This window comes from Calliphora vicina, chromosome 1 (genome assembly GCF_958450345.1).
Source record: "Calliphora vicina chromosome 1, idCalVici1.1, whole genome shotgun sequence".
In the NCBI taxonomy this organism is placed as follows: Eukaryota; Metazoa; Arthropoda; class Insecta; order Diptera; family Calliphoridae; genus Calliphora; species Calliphora vicina.
Window position 1 is genome coordinate 4,083,146 of NC_088780.1, and position 21,929 is coordinate 4,105,074.

The 21,929-nt window shown below is 30.6% G+C and overlaps 3 protein-coding genes across 3 annotated transcripts in view; all 3 read left to right on the forward strand.

The window, feature by feature from the left end:
* Positions 1 to 15,569, forward strand: part of tx (taxi) — a 31,599-nt gene extending 16,030 nt beyond the window's left edge. Inside the window, exon 2 of the mRNA XM_065515471.1 lies at positions 14,345 to 15,569. Coding sequence (XP_065371543.1) covers positions 14,373 to 15,569 — 1,197 coding nt within the window. The 5' untranslated portion in view covers positions 14,345 to 14,372. The remainder of the gene's footprint in view (positions 1 to 14,344) is intronic.
* A 1,463-nt stretch (positions 15,570 to 17,032) lies between these two features.
* LOC135949037 (hexokinase type 2-like) lies at positions 17,033 to 18,656 on the forward strand. The gene has a single exon (XM_065498495.1). It carries the CDS (start codon positions 17,070 to 17,072, stop codon positions 18,654 to 18,656), a length of 1,587 nt encoding a protein of 528 aa, XP_065354567.1. The 5' UTR covers positions 17,033 to 17,069.
* A 207-nt stretch (positions 18,657 to 18,863) lies between these two features.
* Positions 18,864 to 20,469, forward strand: LOC135963693 (hexokinase type 2-like). The gene has a single exon (XM_065515649.1). It carries the CDS (start codon positions 18,951 to 18,953, stop codon positions 20,403 to 20,405), a length of 1,455 nt encoding a protein of 484 aa, XP_065371721.1. The 5' UTR covers positions 18,864 to 18,950; the 3' UTR covers positions 20,406 to 20,469.
* Positions 20,470 to 21,929: the final 1,460 nt, after the last annotated feature.

A 21,929-nucleotide genomic window follows, 5' to 3' on the forward strand; every position in this document is an offset into this window, starting at 1 on the left:
AAGAGCCTTTAGGTAATTTTAAAATAAATTAATGAATGCAAAATGATTCTTATTTTACTCATTTAGTTGTTGTATATGTGACTGACTGACTGTGTGAGTGAGTGTGTGTTGTGTATCATTTTGATTTAGTTGTGAATTACATGTACTTGGTACGTTTTGTACACACATAGAAATTTTGATTATTGTCACATGATGATTTGCCACTCTTGGATATTGTTAATCTCTTAAGAAAGTTCGAGTGCTTCGAGATGGTTACTAACGTTTTCTTTTCTGCAATTAATGTATTTGAATTTAATGTTCATTCCTTGGCACGTGACATTTATACTCAAAATATGTATGTATTTGGAATTTATCTTTAAGATGACTAAAGTTTTAAAGTTTAAATTTGTTCTACATTTTTCTTTTTATTCCTTTTTTTATATGAAAACTTTTCGGCTTTCCTATTTCACCCCCTCTGGATCCGCGTTTGCCCTATAGTGAGTCCGACTTTATATATACGTTTGGTTTGGTCAGCTGTTTTTGATAAGCTCAGTATAGTTTTCTAATGATATATATTTCAAAGTCCATCTATAGTAATTTGGTCCTACAAAATGAGAAAAATATTTTTTAACCCCAATTTTTTTTAAGGAAAAATTTTTTTTGTCATAATTTTTTTTTTCAAATAAAAAAAAATACGATTTCAAAAAAAAAATTTTTTCTAAATTTAAAAATATTTTTTTTTTTTAATTTTCAATAATTTTAATTCATGATGAATTCAATTCATATTTTGGATATTAAGACTTAAAAATCAAATGCGTATCATTCAATTACAGCTCTGGCCAGAAATAGAATCATGAACATCAGAAAATACAGTAACTCTAACGATAAATGTGTTCTTTAAGAATCATTACAATGGTGAACAAAATAGTAACACATTTTTCCAAATATTTACTAATTTCTTTCCAATCTCTTTCCTATTTTGCTGAACTTTTGTTAAGTATAAAATAGAACATTATTTGAAACCCTTGACCTGACCCTTAAACAAGTTTATTGATAGTTTTTATAACCTATAAATTTAATAGTTCTTATATTGCAAAAGTTACAATAATTTTACTACGTTGAGAAATTAGCAATATAAAATGTTAATGTATTTTTTATTATTTATTATTTTACTTCTTACAGCAGAATCAGCCGCAGCAGCAGCAGTCAACGCTGATTTTTATATTAGCTATTTGTTTAAACAAAAAGTTTTTGTTTTTATTCAATAGTAATGTTTTTTATTTATTTATAAAACTTTTACAATTTACCAAAATCTATTTCTTTTTCGTCTCTTACTGCTAGTTTTTCTTCATCTTTAACGTTTTTCAGTTTTAAGTTTATAGCTGTGGAAAGCCAATAATACAGTAAAGTGCATGGTTAACCTATATTTCGTTATTATTGCCAATATTTTTGTTGTTCCTATTTTCTTTTCTTACTGATTTTGCCAATATAAAATAAGGAAGAGAAATTATAGTTCAAAAAAAAATTTGAAGAGTTTTTTAAAACTTTACCACACATACTCGTGCTGTATAGTTTTTATTTTTTTTTTCGTTGATATGTGGACGAAAAGGAACAGCAATCAACACACTATAGTGTGTAAGTATGTGAGCCATATATTGTATCATACAACAAGAAAAACAACACCAACAATGAAATATTTAAGTAAAAAACTCGTATGAATTTCTAAAGTTTCAAGTAACTTAAATCTTGCATTAAACTATTGCAAATAATGGCATTAAAATGTTAAAGTTTTGCCATATATTTTGTTCTTCTTTTTGTTTTTATACTACGAAACTGTCGTCATCATTGCCACTGCTGCTACTTACTATCAGTTTGTACTGCCACGGCTGACACACTAAAAGCGTTTAAAGCATCCAACCAGAAATATTATTAAGGAACAAGTGTGAAATAAGGATTTTATAGGAGAAAACAGACAATAAAAAAGATCTTACAATCATATCAGTTTACCGAAAAACTACTTTGTTAAAGTACCGTCTCTTTTAGTAAAAACATAGCAAAAACAAACCTTAAAAACTTTAAGTACAACAACGTATGAAAACTTTTTAAGCCACAGTGTAAATTTAAGTAATTTTAGTTTTGATAGACGACTAAACTATGGTACGGCCACTGTACACGTTGAAGTGTTTGTTTGTTTGTTCTTGTACAATCGTACAGAAATACTTAGTGGCACAGAAATAAAAAGCAAACCTATCGCAAATGTCTAAAAATGAAAAACTTTAAATTAACTAGAAGCTATAATAGGAAATATAACTTTCCTGTTAAGTGTCGTTTGACTGACAACAAATGTGACATACTAAAAAACAATTTATGAAAAAAATCAAACAAAACACACAAATAACACAACAAACATCCAACATATCTAGCAAATATTTACTTCAATCATTTCGAATCAGGGATTCACAAATGGTTTGTACAAAATAATCGTTAAAATGTGGAAGTGTAAAATATTAAATAATTTCCTACCATCCAAAGCCTAATATCAAATCTTCCAAATAAATGTACTAATTTATATGATTTAAAGAGCCTAATACTTCCCACATATCAATTTGTTTTAATAAAATTTAAAATCTCACGATCTCTTCTAGTGAAACAAAAAATATCCCTTAGTCTGTACCCCATTCGATGAATCTTCTATACAGTCATTTAATCCTATAATATTGTAGTCTTGTTCAACTGCAGATGATATGTCTCAATATGTCTTTACATCCTCGGGCAATTAATAATCCCAGCGCTTATTAAATAGTGATGCTAGCATTTATTAAGTAGTGATTCTGCTCTCCCAGAAGTAATTGGTGACAACCAAATACCTCTCGGATATAACCCCACAATACTGACAGATCGGAGCTAGGGGTAAAACCTACGATCTGTTAGTATTATCTCCCTCACTGTCAAGTCCAGTCGTGAACCTTATCTTGAAAATTGTACATGACCTCATTTCCCTGTAAGTTACAATGTCCCGGTTCTCAACATATCCTAACACTTGGTTGTCTCCAATTTATATATTTTGGGTCATTTGACAAGTGTGTACTCTATTGGTCCCAGGTAATCTAGCGTGGAGACAATTGTCACTTATATGTCTCTAAGTAAACTAGAGTGTAGTCACTTTATACGTTTATTTTGTACTGCACTTTAAAAAGTGGTTATTTTACTCACCACAAGCAATCTTTTGGAGAGTTGTCGAAGGAAGGTATGTTTACAAGCAATCGTTTATTGGGCTGTCTATTTAGCTGACTATTTGAAGTCAATTAACACTCGTACATGTTAAAATAACTAGTTATGTAGCTGATAAATTTACCAGTTAGGTAGCCAGTATATAAATCCAATGCGTTGACTGCTTTGGACCAGCAATTAGACAGTCTCATTGTAATCAAAAAGGATCAATTGACACCCAGCTTAGGACATGCAAGTGTTAAAATAACTAGTCACGTAGCTATTGAAGTAACTAGTTCCCACCCTAAATCGGTAAAATCACTAGTTCGGAACTGCCTCCTAGAACTGCTGAGACTGAATTAGTCGACGTTGAGTACGCTTACAGTCTCCCATAACCTTGGAGTTGGAAACATGGCTCTTCAAAATCTTCAGTAGCGCTTGACTGTCCACATATGTAAGTAGTCAATTCCGATCTCAGGCAACGCTGTATTTGTCGAGAAATCCATATGACATCCGATATGTCTCCTCTATAAAGACTGCAGCTCTTGTGCCTATTTCCAACCAGTCTTCGTTTTTTTGGAACGCTATCAAAATCTTCGTGTAGGTTACTTGGATTGGCTTGACACCATTTTTTTATTAATTATAATTTTATTACAAATAATGTATTCCTAAAATCAAACACTTCTTCATTTGACAATGAAACAAAGTTTCAAATGAGACAAAACCTTCATTCCAATTTAAGAAACTCTGCCTAACCACTGGTAGTGTATGTGTAGTAACTTGTACTCGTAATCGTAGAGTCCAGTATAGAGCGTCAGAAGAATCACATGTAACTAGTAACATATTATATGCCATCTTTGGCATAAGTAAGTCAAGGATACTTATCACCACCACAATAACTGCCAACTATAACTATGGCTGGCTGGTTGGCTGGCCACTTTACCAATAAGTATACTTAACAAAAATAAGTTATATTAAAAAAAAAACAACACATATTTTCAAAGGCTGCAACACAGCATGTTGAGATTTTCAAGTGAAACATTAAATAAATGCCTTTAAAAAAATGTCTTACAAATCACAAAAATTTATACTCGTATCGTATCCAACTAATGAAAGCTTAAATAGATACTTGCAACCACCACTAATGCAAAGGTTAACAATGACCACCATATTTATGGTGCTGCTTAAAGTGAACAAGTCAGCACCCCCAAACTAGAATTGACCAAAAACAATGTCATCCATATTTTGTTATTTATTTGGAAATGTTGTTGGAAAATGCCATCATATTTAATAACAAAAGCAAGTTGTAATCTATACGTTTTCGTTTACTGTTGCTGCTGCTAAGACCCCATGCAGCAGTACAAGTATGAAATACTATTTTGTCTACACAACAACATCAAATATTATTGATTACAACAAAAGACCCCCAGAAAAATATATCCAGCTAATTACAACGTCGCATTAAAGTGCCGTGAGAAAACTTCAAAAATATACACGAAAAAAACAAACAAAACATGAAGAAAAACAATTTTATCCATTGAAAATGAAACCAAAATGAAAACACTAATCAATTGATACTTTAAGTTAGTGGCTGCTTGTATTTTATTATTGCGATTTTTTATTAGTTGTACAGTATATAGTAGATTGTTTACTGCTATTTGTATTTTATTTATTTTTGGTTTCGTTTTTCACCTTTTAAGGACTTGAATTATTAATAATAAATTTACTTTTTTGAAATGTTTGCTACAAAAAACAAAAACCTTGTTGTCATTTTATGATTTTATATTTGTGATAAGTTGGTAGCAAAACAAAAAAAAAAAGAATTTTATATATTTCAAATTAAAAACTTTGAATGGATAATAAAATAGCCAACATTGTTTTCAATTGAGATCGAATTTTTGTTAAGTACAAAAAAAGATCAATAATTAAAAGTTTCAAGTTGAAATAACTAAAGTGTAAATTAGCAGAATCTGAAAGCTAAATTTTAATTGCAGCGCCAGGCGATATAAAATGGTCTTAAATGAGATTTGAAGGCAACAGATAATTTTTTTGTTAATAAAAAAAAACTCACTTGTTTTTCAAATTATAAATTCGATCACATTTATTCATAAGTCAAACATTAAGGAGCTGAAGTTTATAACGCTCATTTGCGACAAGAGAATCATAGCTCGAAAATAGTCATGTAATGGAAATCAATTTTAAAACGAACAATTAAGAGAACTACATATATTAGACTGTGCCGAATCGTATATACCCTTCACCAAATTATTCTTTAAAATTAAAAATATTTTTAGGAAAAAAAATTTTTTACAGATATAGAAAAAAAAAATTGGTAAAAAATCGAGGTTGTCCCTTTGCCATTTGTGTGCCGATTTTCTCGATTTTAACTAGCAAACGAACCGGGTCTATAGCGGATATATTGATGTATGAATCATGTAGGTAAGTTATTTGAGGGCTACAGAAAGTTGATTTCAACATACAGACGGACATGACAATATCGACTCCGCTATTTATAACCATTTTGTCGTAGCAAATGAAAAATGTAGAAATTACAAACGGAATGACAAACTTATATATACCCAAAAAAAACTTTTTTTTTGTGGAATTTTGTTCATGTTTTTGTTGTGTAAAGGTGTAAAAAAATTAGAGTGTAATTTTCCCTATATTTGAAATGAATAACCTTAATGAAAAACAAGTAAGAAAGTATGGTCGGTCAAGCCCGGCAATATAATACCCTACACTAAGTAAAAGAGCGAAAACATGTTTCTTTTAAAATTTCAATAATTTATAATTTTGAGTGATTTTCGGAAGTGGGCCTTATATGGAGGCTATGACCAATTATGGACCGATCACCATGAAATTAGGTCTATATGAAAGTTTACTATGTTGAATTTTGTGTGTATACCAACATTTTTAAGCGATTTATGCACGTTAAAGTGATTTTCGGAAGCGGGAGCGATCGTAACAAAATTTGGTGACATGAATTTCGTATATATAAAACTTACTTGGAGCGAAATTTGTGGAGATACATATATAAATTAATCATTTATGACCGATAAAGTCCAATTTCGGGAGTACATTTGTATGGGGGCTAGGTGAAATCATGAACCGATTTCAGCCAGTTCTTGGTCCTTGGGCCGAAGAAATGATATATACCAAATTTGATCGAAATATCTTCAATATTGCGACCTGTACTTTGCGCACAAGGATTACATGGACAGCCAGCCAACCAACCAGCCAGACGAACATCGTTTGATCGACTCAGAAAGTGATTCTAAGTCGATCGGTATACTTTAAGGTGGGTGTTAGACCAATAACTAATTAAGCTAAAGTGATTTTCAAAATAAGGGGGTATATAGTTATTTATATAAAAACAAATCTCCACAAACCTAATGTTTAAATCAGATATCAAGCTTCTGAATTTTAAGCTTTGAAATAATATGATTGTTTATTTCGAGACTGATGACTCAGAACAAATTAAAAGGAAATATTTAATAACACATTTAAATATCTAAACAAAGACAAAATATTTATTGCTGTTTTTAGTGATGAAATCAATTTGTTATCATCACAAAAAATACAATTTGCATTTGTTTAGATAAGTGGGCAATAATTAAATAAATTAATTTAAAACAAATAAAAATTGAAAGCGGTTAACTAGCTTTTTTAATAAAAAAGTTCAAATTTATTATTTATAGAATTTTTCACCATTGAAACCAGTTCTCCAAAAGTGCAAGAAAATAAACTTAATGCTTGGTAAGCTGGTCAATTTGTAAAATAAATCAATAAAAGTTGAGGTTTGAAAACCGATTCGAAATTATTAAAAGATAATTTGGATTATTTCGGTAGTAGTATTTTAAGGATAACGATATTTTGTCTCAATCGATATCGATCTGACTTAAATTTCAAAATGTTTGACCAAATTTAAAATGTTGTAGATTTCAATTAATTTAATTATTGAGAACAATAAATGTATATTTTGATAATTTAAAATTATTTGTAGAATAAAAACACAACCTATTTAAAGAAAATAGTCCTCAATTGCCATTGTTTGGTCGGTATCTTTAATTGTAACTTATTAAAGAATAACTATGAATAATTCTTTATTGTCAAACTCATTTTTCGTATACATATTTCCCAATATGTATAGAAAAACCAAAGGAAAAAAAGCTCACCTGCATTTTCACCACCAAACACTGCTTAAATTGTACTTTTTGCTTCTCTTAAGATTTGTTGTCCTTCATTAAAAACTTTACTATTTCACTATTAATGAAACTGTATTTTCAATGACACTAACAAAAGCACACAACCAAAAAGGCAAATGCAGAGTAGATGCAATTGCAAAATAAACAACAACAAAAACCACATTAATAATAAGAAATGCTTCCTCTGCCAGTCTTTTCACATCTTATTTACTTTTTTTTTACTTCAACACAAATAACAAAACTATTTAAGAACTTTTGAAACTCATTGCTTAATTTTGACTTTTTGCACAATTTCTATTTAATTTTTTTATTTGATTATTTAAATTTAAGGCACACGAGCTGCGACCGCGGTTTTAATTAAAATTTATTTGATTTTAATTTGATTTTATTTTTCTAAATATTTAATTTATGTATGTCAAAAATTTTATGTCTACAATATGTCGTACAATAATTTGTAAGTCAGTATTCAAAGTCCCCATTACCCCTCTTGCAAGTAAAAAAAAATCAGTCAAATGAATTGATGATTTGCCATCATTTAAACATACAGACAAACAATTTTCTGTCTATTGGCATTACCAACAACAACAGCACCGAAAAAAAGTCTACACTTGTTTGTTATTCACCCATTGCCACCCCACCCCATGGGTATTTATAAGTCCTTCTTTTGTTGATTGGCCGTCATATGCATTCACACAAATTCTCTCCCTATTGTATTTGCCAACAACAACAATACCCACATATCCATATGTAAACAAAAATATTCTACACAGAGCATAAATATTTGTACGCATGCATGTTTGCATTAAAAAACCTGCAGCAAACATTTCACAAAATGACACACAGTCATACTGACAAAAATCAAGTCAAACAGACAGACCGCCACATCTGCGTGGATGTTTTAACTAATGGTGGCCGAAGACTTCGCTAAAACAACAACAACAGAACAAAACAGACGAACAACTAGGACTCCATTAAAATTTACACACAATTATTTGGCAGAATTTTTCAATTGCTAATTAAACTTTTAGTTTCATTATTTCACTAAAGATTTTTGTTAAATTACAACACCAACACTTTCTTTTTTGTATTTACACACTTTTTAATTCATATTTACACTTGCAATTTTTAATTTCAATAAATTTACGAAAATTTTACGGTTTTATTAATGCATTAAACACATTGAAGACAGCAGGCTTCACGACTTCACGAACACAAATGCTGCTGGCTGAAGTTGCAGCCGTGCGGCAGCCGGTGAATTCTTTTAAAGACGACAGCTTCAAAGTAAACAGCTGATTTATAATTCAGTGATGTCACTTTAATTTTTTATTTTAATAAAAAATAACCGTACAAAATTCCAAAGTAATTAAACGTTAAACAATTATTTTGAGTAAATATATATATGTGGTAATAATTTATGTACCTGTTATTAATTCATTTCAATATGGTTATCAGAAACTTCTCTTAATTAAGTAAAAAAAAATATATTTTTTTAAGCACTAATTTGATTTACATTTTTTATTATATTAGCAACACTATTTCTGTTTTGAAGTTGACAAAAATAGAAATTAGCCTAATTGGGCAGCAGCAGCAAACGAAGTCGTGTCGTCGTGAAGTTGTGCTGTCGTCAAAAGAATCGTCTTCATATAAACGTGTGTATTCTATTTTTGACAGATTGAAGTCGGAAGCCTGCTGTCTTCAATGTGTTTAATGCATAAGCCTTTACTTTTAATGGACGATGACAACTGAGTAAGAGAATAGCAAGAGGAGAGGGAAATTAGATGACACCATAAAATAGTGCTGCCAGATGATCGATTTTAGTATAAATAATAAATGTAACGGCCAAATTTGAATAAATTTAGCAAGGAGTTAAACCAGAGTTAATTAATGGGTTTGGAGAAATAATAAAAAAATCTGTAACGAAGGAAATACATAGTATAAATATCTGGTACATTTTTAGCGAATAAAAACAAAATATTTAAGGAGTTAAAGGTTTTTAATTCAAACTATATACATTTAAAATTAAAATATAGTGATATTCAGCCCAATTATGAATAAAAAATCCACGGGAGTTTTTTCCCATTTTTAGCACTGAATTTGAATAGGAAAAATGGGAGAAAAAACTCCCCAGATTTTTTATTCCTGATTATGCAGATTAAAAAAATGCAATTTTGAATAGGCATATGTATTTGTCCCTCTTTCCAAATATGTATGTGTAATTTGTGATAGGTATGTATGAACGTGAAATTTCATATTTAAATTTAATTTAAAAAATAGTCGTTTTAAAAAATCATGCTTGTTTTTTATCAATTAACATCGCCAAAAATGATTTATTACAACTATTTATAGAATAAAATATAATAGTTATGATTTATTTTGTATACCAATTACGTGACTAGCATAATTATTATTATTTAATGAGAAAACATTGAACTTTTTAAAGATTTTCATCGGTAATTATTAACGATTATTAAATTTAACAATAGTTTTGTATAGAAAATTTGCTTAGTAAACCATTGTTAACTTTAATAATATTTTATGAATGCATGGATTTAAAGTAAGATTTTGATTTTCTTTAAATTCATCTAATTTAAAAAAATGCAAAATTACCTTTACCGCTGAAATACCTTTTCCAAAATAATTCAAAATACCAGTTCCGTTATTTTATAAATACATACTTCTAAATTATGAAAATACCAATTTTTGTTTTCCGCAGTTGAGTTTATTAAAATCTACAGAAGTTAAAATGTAATGAAATAATCTGTTTCATCTTATTTGAAATTTGTATATATTTTACTAATAAGTACCTTATTTTAGTCAGGCCGAAATTACCGTTATCAATTAAGTACCACCGTTGCCGAAATAACAGCAAGTACCATTATCGAAATAAGTCAAAATACTGTTTCGAATCGGTAGCCAACATTGATATCAACAATTTTAAAAAATGAAACTGATTATTTTTAAATAAACACTTTTAAATAATTTGAAACCTAACCAACTGTCTTTGAACAGTAATAAATTCAATTTAAAATATTATCTTAAAGCAAACAAACACTTTAACTTAAAATATTAAATGGAAACTCAAATTTGTTTAAGAATTCATTATACCTAAAATAGAAATAAAGAAACAAAAAATAATAAAAACCTACCTTAATTCCCAACAGCAAACAATATAGAACTTCTATTTCTCGCTTTTCTTAACTTTTTTCTTCATTAAACACTTCACTATTTCACGATTAATAAAAGTGTCTTCTCAATGGCACTAACAAAAGCAACAACAAAATGACACGGAAATGGAGAGTAGATGCAATTGCAAAATAAATAACGACAAAAGACATTAATAAAAGAAATGCTTCTTGGACTACTTTTTGCATATCTTTCTTCTCTTTTTTTTTATTTTCTACTTTAACACAAACAACAAGACTATTTTCTTTGAATTTAATTTTTTAAATAACTTTTTTTCTTTTTACACTTTAAATTTAATAAAATTTTACTACTATTTTATTTAATTTTTTATACACACGCGCTGCGACCACGATTTTTATTAAAATTTATTTGATTATATATTTGCAAACACATCCTACATATCAAAAAAAAATCATAATTAAATAGATTGTCAAAAATTACTTGTCCGTAATTTGTATGTCGTACACTTGTTATCAATATAAATCACATTCACTGTTCTTTATACATATTCTAACATACAAACACTTGTTGATTGTCACCCCTAACACCCCCTTGATGCTTTGCATGAAAACTAAATTGTTTCCCTTTCCTCTATGCCAAGAAAAACATATTTGTACGCATGCATGTTTGTATTAAAAAACCTGTAATGACCATCTCACATAATGACACACTGTCATACTGACCCAAATACAGACAAACGGAGAGACCGACACAATTGCGTGGCTGTTTTAACTAGTGGTGGCAGCAGCCTTCGTTAGCACGAAATAAACCAAACCAACAACAACAAAACAGACGAACAACTAGAACTCCACACAATTACTTAGCAGGATTTAGGGAATTGTTAATAAAACTGTGAATTTTATATTTTCACTATATATTTCTTTTTAATTATGATACCAATATTTTATTTTATATATTTATACACTTTTTATTTAATTTCTGCACTTGTAATTATTAATATTAATAAATTTACGAAAATTCGTCGGTTTTATTAACCTTTCACAAGTAATTGGCGCCGGCAACTGAATGTGAGAATAAAAGGAGGAGAGGGAAGTTAGATGACACCATAATAGGGATGCCACATGAGGGATTTTAGTACAATTAGCAAATGTAACGCACAGATTTGAATTTATTTTGCAAGGTGTTAATAAAGAGTTAGTAAATTGATGTGTGCAGAAACTATATATAATTATAATGAATTTAAAAGCTAGATTGGTGGAGTGAATAGAAAACCATGTTTGCTTATAAGAAATAAATTTAATTGAAATTATAATAAATAATAACGAAAATTAAAAATTTTTTTGTACATATTTTATTGTTTATTATATTTAAGGGCCTGAAATCGTTAAACTGTGATTGAAAACATCCCAATAAGCACCAAAGCCCCAAAAATTCAAGCACTTGAATATTTTATTGGAATTTGACTTGAATGCAAATTTAATTATGTTTTAAATATTTTTCAATCAAAAATAACAAGTGTAATACAACTGTAATTCAATTGCTTGACAATAATTCCAGGCTTGAATTATACTTGCGTTCAACTTGTATTCCAGTAAAAATGCTTCTGGGATATGTGTGTAGTACAACTAAGATAAAATTAAGTTTGTTGTATAAAAAAAGTTTAGTAATTTTCATCATATTGAGTTTCATATTCAAATAATTACTTTCAATTATGTATTGTATGTTTTGTTAACATTTACAAGAATGATTTGTTATGAGTATTTATAAAATAAAACATTAGTGTTTTGATTTATATGGAATGCAAATACGTGACTAGCATTATAATTTTTTAAAAATCATTGAACTTATAAACATTTTATAATAACAATTTAATTTTCTTTAAATTTGGTGTATTTTGGAAAAATGTAACAGACTGACCTACATATTAGAGCTGCCAAACGACAATGGATTTCCTAAATACCCGGATTTGGGATTTAATCCCGGGATTTTTGTTTAAATAAAGTTTGAAATAGATTTATAACAACACAGAAACTAATTCATGGAGTTTGCTGACTATATTGAGACTTTTTTTTCATATTTCAAGATTTGTAAACATTAACCCCCGTATTCATAAAAAAATTTTAAATTTAAACAAGGTATTAAAGCAAAATTTCCATACAAAATTTGATTTTAAAATGTTGTTTAAATTTAAAATTTATTTATGAATAAGGGGGTAAATATTATAAAAAAAAACTTTAAACTATAGCGATACTAATTCGATGACGGAAAACATTATTCACAAGCAACGCAAGATTATTAATAAACTAGTGGATAAGCCTGTCAATGCCAGAAAGACCTGTTGATCCCTGATTGAAATTTTAAAATCAGGCTCCGTTTAGATTTGAAGAAAATGTTATAAGAACATGTCTAAAATAGAAAACTTTCCCAGAATTTAAAAAATCTCGGGATTATCGGAATTGGTATCCCTTATACTTATGTATCTTATATGGTTAAGTAATTATACTTATTCATTTTTGGGAATATTCAAACATTTTTGACTTAATAGCTGAGCGCACCCCAAATAATTAATACTGAACCTAAACTAATGCAAATATTTCCGGTATTATGACAATGTTATCTATCTACTTCTTTCAATATTACTTTTATTTTTTGTTTATTTTTGAGTATGTTTTTTTTTTCTTCTGTTTCTCTTTTTAACATTCATTCATTCATACATACATATGTTCAACATAAATTTCAAGCTTCATTAATCATGGTTTAAATTTGAAACAAAACAAACAATAAACATTTCTAAACATGGTTAGTAAATTTTGTTAGTTTTTATTGTATACATTTAAATTTATACCTATTATTCGAAGATTTTTAACCAACATGGGAAATTAAAATGTGGGCAGAGGAAGACGTTTTAATCGAATAAAAAGCAACAGCAAGAAATAGTATATTCAAAATAAATTAAAATGTTACTTTTGTAATCTTGGGAGTATAGAAATGACAATTTCTACGCTTGATAAGATTAAAGGAGAGCGAAAAACTGTTAAAATACATAAATCGACTTATTCGAATTGGTTTGTACCCTTTAACGTTTTTTCATTAATCTGAGTGGAAATGAAATTTAGCGGTAAATGATACGGTAAACTTTCAAGTCAAAAAAATTCCGACATTGAAGTTCTGTTAGAACCAATTGTCGCATAAATCCGATCCGCACTATTCGAAAAAAACACCCAAATGTTCATATACGAGTATACTTGCTTTCAGAACAATATTTGTATGTTGCAAACTCAATAACAAACTGACAACACCCTCCGACTGCAAAGGTGTGGAAAACAAAAAAATACTGTCTTTCGGTCTTTACCCGCTCTAATGTTCTAAAGACACACACAGAGTGTTTATCTGGCTTGGAACAGATTGGAGAGCGCCAATAATAAGAAGTAGTAGGTGTGAATAGATGTCTGACAACATTTGTATGCATTTAATCATTTCTACGTTCATCAACGTTTTATTTAATTCAAAATTTAAGTGTTCAGAGGTTTTTTATGTAAATGTAGCTACAAACGAAAAACACTCTCAAAACAAACAGAAAAATATTGAACCAATTTGCACACCCACGTTGTGTGTTTTTTATCTTAGTTTCATGCCCGTACCTGTATAACTTTAATTGTTTGTTGTTTTATTGTTAAATGTGAATTTTAATGCAATTGTCATAAATTAAATATTAAGAATTTGATTTAAATCGTTTGATATACTATGTACATATAAACATGGTTATTTCTTAATAATATAAATCAATTATTTTAATTTATTTGCAGAGAGAACCCGAGAATTGAATTCAATTTAATGGCAAATATGGATAGTGAAAAGTATTCATTGCGTCAGAGACAGAAACGTAAGCACATCTTGACGAATAGCAGCTTGGATTCCCAGGGCTATGCCAGTGATAATTCCATAGAGTCGCTTAGCAACTCTAGAGATAGTCCTCAGTATTGCCGTACAAGCAAGAATTCCCAAGCGACGAGTAGTGCAGCAAGTAATGGCAAGGCCAAAACAAAAGCGGCGCCTTTGAGTAAATATCGGCGAAAAACGGCTAATGCTAGAGAGAGAACGCGCATGCGTGAAATCAATACGGCCTTTGAGACGTTGCGCACATGTGTGCCACCCTGTATAACAAGCGAAGATTCCAGCAGTACTAATGAAAAACTAACCAAGATTACCACTTTACGTTTGGCCATGAAATACATAGGCATCTTAACCGATGCTTTAGGAAATCCCAATGAGGCTGATTATGATTTCCTCCACGAATGTACTCAACCCAGAATCATAGAACCTGTAATAACCGAAGAGAATTTTGAACCTTTAGTTAAGGAAACAAAAGAAAAACCAACGAAATCCGCCAAAAGTAATAAAACTACTAAAACTACAAAATCTGCTATCAACAACTCACGCAAGTCTTTCGCCTCCAACACGAAAAGACCGGCTAAAAAACAAAAATTAGTTAATACCGAAAATTTATGTCAAACGTCACCCATTCCTACCAGCTATCAAGAATCTCCAGCATCAAATGCTTCTTCGGCCTATGCCTCGCTCTCCTCCGCCTCCGAATCTTCAGCCTCGCCCATTTCGAATTCTTCGTATATGTTTGATCAAAACATAGTCAATCACAACTTTACTTACACCCATCCTCATCATCACAATTCCATGTCGGATTTGAGTAATTTAATGCTAGAATCCGATGGAGAATCTCTTAATCTTTCCGAACGCTGCCTTAGCCCTTTGCAGACGACGAAAAAAGCCAGCAATTCCCGCAACGAACCCTACGAATGCTCACCCACAGATATGCAGACTTTGGAAAATCCTTTAGAATTGAGTTTGCGTTTAATGGAACCGACTGCCGATTCTTTAAGTCTGTCCGTAGATCCCATAATACCACCTTCCTCCTGCATCAGTCCTCTTATGAATCTGGAGCCCTTTAATGCTTTCGATTTATTCCACACGGAGTTTAACGAACAGTCCGCTTTGGATTTGTTTCTAACGTGACTTTGGACAAATTCTCAATCTTTTTTTTACTTTAAATTTTATTTTAAGATTTTATTTTAGTGAATATTCGTTTTTATCTTAATGTTATGTAGGGGATTTGAAATGTAGTGTATATTTAAATGTTTCATTGTCATGGATGGTGAATGAACTTTTTTCTGTGGACTTTGAAACAATGTTTGTTAAACAAAATACTAACATCTTTACAACTAATTTATTTGGTTACTTTCTTCTTCTTTTCCTTCACTTTCTCAATTATTTAAATTCCGCCATATTGGAAAAGAGAGACAGTGATGCGAACGCAAGAAACAAAACAGCTAAAACAGTTATAATCCTGACCATTTTGTTGTTGTAATGCAAAAACAAAGTATACAACATTTTGTAATTGCAATATTGCAAGACCAATTGCACTCAACACTGTTGTTGGAGTCATAAACACTTAATTCTAATTAACTCATTCGATTCAAACAAATACATTTAAGTTATATTAAAAAAAATCCCTAAAAAAATCGATGATTCATTAATTGCTTTATAAAGTTTCAATAGAATATTGTGTCGCATTTGAAATCCTCTATACTATTACACTTATGTTTTTTCAATTTGTTTCTGTTTTTAATAATTATTATTTTATTTACGTACTACGCAACAAATATGTAATTATTATAATTTATTAATTAACTTTTAGTTTCTTATTATTTCTTTCTTGCTATAACTTAATTTAAATTAGTAGTTTTTGTTTTTAAATGTATATTTTTTACCTCACATTAGATTGAACTTCCATATTTTATTATTATTATGATTTTTTCCATTGTTAAAAGGTTTATTTGTGTTTTTCTTCTTCTTCTTTAAGTTGAACGTGTTACGAATTCTCATTTAGTTTATGTTAAAAATGTTTTAAGTGAGATTAACCTTTTTATGTTGTTTGTTTCATTATTTTTCGCTTTTAATTTATTATTAATTACAATTAAAATAATAAATCCACTAATATTTCAAACTGCTTGCAAAAATGTTTATAATAAGCTTTGTTGCAAAATTAATACATATTTAATAAATTAAAGTTTTTCTTTGTATAGAAAACTTTTTAAAACTGAATTCTCTTGTGTCATAAAACAAATCTCGTTTATATTTTAAGTAATTCTATTAGTTCTTTAGACTGTATCTAAAAATTATTCAGATAATTAGTTTTAATCTTTATTTTTATATTTCTGTAAAAAAAAACAAACCAACTTTTGAAAGCTACTTACACCTGAAATATTCTTTTCACGATACATTTCTCAAATAATTGTTAAAAATAAATTTATTTCATTGAAATAAAAAAAAAATAAATTTAAATATTTTTTATGTTAAAAAGAAAGTTAAAGTTGTTTATTTATTTGAAAGAAGTAAGGGGAAATATAAATTGGAATGGGAAATCCTATCAATATTTATTTCTAAAAATTAATACATGCCTAAATACATATCAAAATTCTATAAATATTCCAAATTTCTAGTTAAATTCCAAACATGTTTAAAGATTCATTGACTGCTGGTTGCCTCCCCAAGAATGAAAAAGCCAATTGTCGTATAGTTGAAGAATTGTGCCAACCTTTGCTGTTGGATATTGAAACTCTTAACAAAATCAAAGAACTTTTTCTTAAAGATCTCAAAATGGGTTTAGGGCGTAAAACCAACGTCCAAGCGGTAGTCAAATGCTTTCTAACATATGTCCAAAAACTACCTACGGGCTGTGAAAAAGGTCGATGTCTTGTTTTGGACTTGGGTGGCAGTAATTTTCGTGTTATGCTCATGACCTTGGATGGGCAAATGAAATATAAAATAACAGACAAGAAATTTAAGTTTCCCGAACATCTGTTGCAGGGTTCCGGACAGAATCTTTTCAACTATGTGGCCGAGTGTTTAAGTAATTTTGTGAAAAATTTAAATCTTCACATGGAAGAATTGCCGCTGGCATTTTCTTTTGCATTTCCCATACGACAGCATGGCTTGCACAAAGGTGAACTGGTGGGTTGGGGAAAGAATTTCAATATACCAGATGTGGTGAGTCGCAATGTGGTGGAGTTGTTGCAGGCAGCTGTTGAACGTAGAGGAGAAATTAAGATTAGTACTTATGTGCTGATGAATGACACCACGGCGGTGCTAATGAGCTGTGCTTTTACACATCGTTATAGTAAAATTGGTGTGATAGTGGATAATGGCTGTAATGCCTGTTATTTGGAGCAGGTTAAATATATCACAACATTTCAAGACCCTAAGACTATACCCACTATACCCACCATGATCATTAATACAGAATGGGCATTTTTTGGTGATAATGGTTCTTTGGATTTTGTACGCAGCAAGTGGGATATGGAAATAGATGAGCTTTCATCCACTAAAGCTCAACGTACATTTGAAAAAATGGTGTCTGGCCTATATCTAGGACCACTAGTGCGTCTTATTATATTGGAATGCATAAAAACTGGAGTTCTTCTGCAAGGCGTAACAACTTTAGAGCTAGAGAAAGTCGATAGTTTTAAAACTTCATATATCTTTGATATTGAATCCCAATGTACCGGTTGCCATTATATAACCCGAGAAATTCTTCATATTCTAGGCTATGGAAATCCCACAAATGAGGATTGTGATTGTGTACGCTTTATCTGTGAAGTCATTTCTCGCCGTTCGGCTGACTTGGTAGCAGCTACATTGGCGTGTCTTATAGATCGCATAGGAGATCCTTTTGTCACTGTTGCTATTGATGGGAATATTTTTCGTTGTCATTCCCATTATGAGAAATATTTATTGGAGAAACTTAGGAAACTTGTTAAAACTGAGCACAAGTTCGAGTTGATTGTGTCAGAAGCGGGAACTGGTTGTGGTGCTGCATTGGTGGCTATTGGAGTGGCCAAACACTACAAAGATGTAGAAAAGAGAAAATCAAGGTTTACATACAATAATGAGGCAAATGCTAAAGCAAATGGGAAGGTGCTCAACCAAAAGAGGAGAGTTTGTAAACAATTCAATGGAAGAGTTAAATTAATTAAAAGGTTTAAAGTTAACAAGGTGAGTGCGTCCCGGCAACAAATACAACAATGCAAAAACAACAGGTAATTTGTTTTTGTTAAAATGTACGGTAAATGTCAAAATCAAGGCGAATTAAAATATTACTATGTTATTTACAATAACAAATGTAAACATAAACAAAGTTTGACATATAGTGTACATAAAACCACAGCGAATTAAGAAACAGCTGATTTTATGCACTCACCTTGTTAATACGCCATGTTTCTTTCTGTGTATAAATTGAAATATTTAAATACAAGTCTTTATTTCATTTAATATTTTTCATCAAAATTCGACGTTAAAAATCATATTTGTTTTACAAGAATTCAAAAATCCTTTAAAATGTCCCAAGAGACTGATTTAGAACTTAATAATCGCAATACCGTACATGAGATTTGCAAGCCATTCGTGTTGGACGATGACACTTTAAGAAAAATCAAAGATCTTTTTTTGAACGACATCAAAATGGGTCTCTGCAAAGCCACCAATTACAAGGCTGTCGTTAAATGTTGGATTACATATGTTCAATCATTACCCTCGGGTTGTGAGACTGGAAAATTTCTTGCCCTAGACTTGGGTGGTACTAATTTTCGTGTGCTGTGCATTTACTTGGAAGGGCAGGCTAATTTCCATATGGATTTTGAAGTATATGAAATACCCGAGAAATTATTAGTGGGCCCTGGTAGAGATTTATTTGATCATATCGCTGAATGTCTAGCAAAGTTTATAAAAACGTTGGGAGTAAAAAAGGATGAAGAACTACCGCTGGGTTTCACTTTTTCATTTCCACTTAAACAAAATGGTCTGGACAAGGGTGATTTGGTGGCCTGGACAAAGGGTTTCAATTGTCCCGGTGTAGTGGGTCGAGATGTAGTGGAGTTATTACGTGAGGCCATAGATAGAAGAGGAGATATTAATGTGGACATAACAGCTATACTCAATGACACCACGGGCACTTTAATGTCCTGTGCTTGGAAGAATCGCAATTGTAAGATCGGTCTTATAGTGGGAACGGGCTCAAATGCTTGCTATTTGGAACAGTTGAAGTATGTGAGCACCTATGAGCCGGAAGCGGATAATCGAGTGCCCACCATGATCATAAATTGTGAATGGGGTGCCTTTGGTGACAGTGGCTCTCTTGAGTTTGTGCGCACTAAATACGACAAGGAGATCGACGATGTTACACACAATCGTTGCCATCAACTTTTTGAGAAAATGGTGGCCGGCATGTATTTGGGTGAGTTGGTGCGCAAACTCATGCTAGATTGTTGCAAAGCCGGTGCTCTCTTCAAGGGCAATGAGAGTGAACAATTAAATAAAGAGAATACGTTTAAAACGAAATTCATCTCACAAATTGAAGAGGAAAAACGTGGAACTTATGTCATTACGAAAGCAATTCTGGAGATGATGGGTTATAAAAATCCTACAGATTCAGACTGCGAAAATGTACGCTACATATGTGAATGTGTTTCACGGCGTTCGGCTCATATGGTGGCTACAAATTTGGCCTGTCTTATCGATCGTATTGGAGATCCTTATGTGGTGGTGGGAATTGATGGCAGTGTCTATCGTTATCATCCACATTATCATGATCTTTTGATGCAGAAAATCAGGTGTTTAGCACGACCAGAACACAAGTTTGATTTAATGTTGTCGGAGGATGGTTCGGGGCGTGGTGCGGCTCTAGTGGCCGCTGTTGCAGCTCGTATTAAAAGTAAAGAAATGGAGAAAAGTGAACATAAAAGATCTCGTATGTTAAGACGATCTGAAGCTAGGAAATCTAATAAAATTAGTTAAATAAAAGTTGGTTGAATTAAATTATTGTTTTTTTTTAAATATCTAATTATTTTTCTTAAATAAAATAATAATGCATTTTTTTTAATTACTGCGGTTTTATTTATTTTACCAACAAGCTTTAAAAAATCCGTTCTCTTTTACTAGTCGATATATCAGTGACATGTTAAAGCGTGGATAAGGCAACATTCGATCGCATGCGTTTGATATTTGACAAATTGGGTATTTCAAAGCCTGATGAAAATGAGTGTAAAAAGTCCCATTATATATTACATAGGATAACCCAAAGCACAAAGTATACAGAGGCGTCACGAGACAGAAAATAATATAGTTCTATATTTGTTTCATTTTTAGTAACTGCCCTTTTCATTTTGTTTTAGTCTTAATTTTCTGCCGCAATAATTCAATTTCATTCCGATTTAGTTTGATGTAATCATTTATTTTTGTAATATTTCACTTTTAATTGCCATTGTACATGTGGAGTTTTATTTTGCAAATGTAAAAAACAACCAAGAATTTTGTTGCATTTAAATTTACACGTAAACAATACACACATTTTTATAATTTTCCATTTTAAAAAATTTTGTGCCACAGACTACGAAAAAATTGTCTTACAAATTTATTTGTTTGTTTTGTTCACATTTCTTTGTCTACCAAATTCGTGTTGTATATAGCGTTTTGCTTTAACACATCACTGATATTGTAGTACAAAATATATTGCTATCTCTTTTTATGAGAACTGCCCTAACATCTGATTTGGCGTTTTTTAAACGTCAAATTTGACACTTCTGTATATTCTGTGCCAGTATTTTATACACTCCAGAGGAGAAAACCTTAGCGCCCGGCCGAATCACAGAATATACAGAAGTGTCAAATTTGACGTTTAAAAAACGCCAAATCAGATGTTAGGGCAGTTCTCATAAAAAGAGATAGCAATATATTTTGTACTACAATATCAGTGATGTGTTAAAGCAAAACGCTATATACAACACGAATTTGGTAGACAAAGAAATGTGAACAAAACAAACAAATAAATTTGTAAGACAATTTTTTCGTAGTCTGTGGCACAAAATTTTTTAAAATGGAAAATTATAAAAATGTGTGTATTGTTTACGTGTAAATTTAAATGCAACAAAATTCTTGGTTGTTTTTTACATTTGCAAAATAAAACTCCACATGTACAATGGCAATTAAAAGTGAAATATTACAAAAATAAATGATTACATCAAACTAAATCGGAATGAAATTGAATTATTGCGGCAGAAAATTAAGACTAAAACAAAATGAAAAGGGCAGTTACTAAAAATGAAACAAATATAGAACTATATTATTTTCTGTCTCGTGACGCCTCTGTATACTTTGTGCCCAAAGTTCGGCTCATTTAGTGGCAGCTGGTATCGCCTGTTTGATGGAGAAATTTCAGGGTGAATGACTATAGGATCAGCAGTATTAGCGGTCATAAGTAAAAGCAAAGAGTTTTTTTATATCAATCCGAAGAGATGACAAAACTTTCGAAAGAAGTTATTG

Bases quoted from the DNA above. Each gene is read 5' to 3' on its own strand.
- LOC135963693 (XM_065515649.1), top strand. From the start codon at position 18,951: ATGTCCCAAGAGACTGATTTAGAACTTAATAATCGCAATACCGTACAT.
- LOC135949037 (XM_065498495.1), top strand. From the start codon at position 17,070: ATGTTTAAAGATTCATTGACTGCTGGTTGCCTCCCCAAGAATGAAAAA.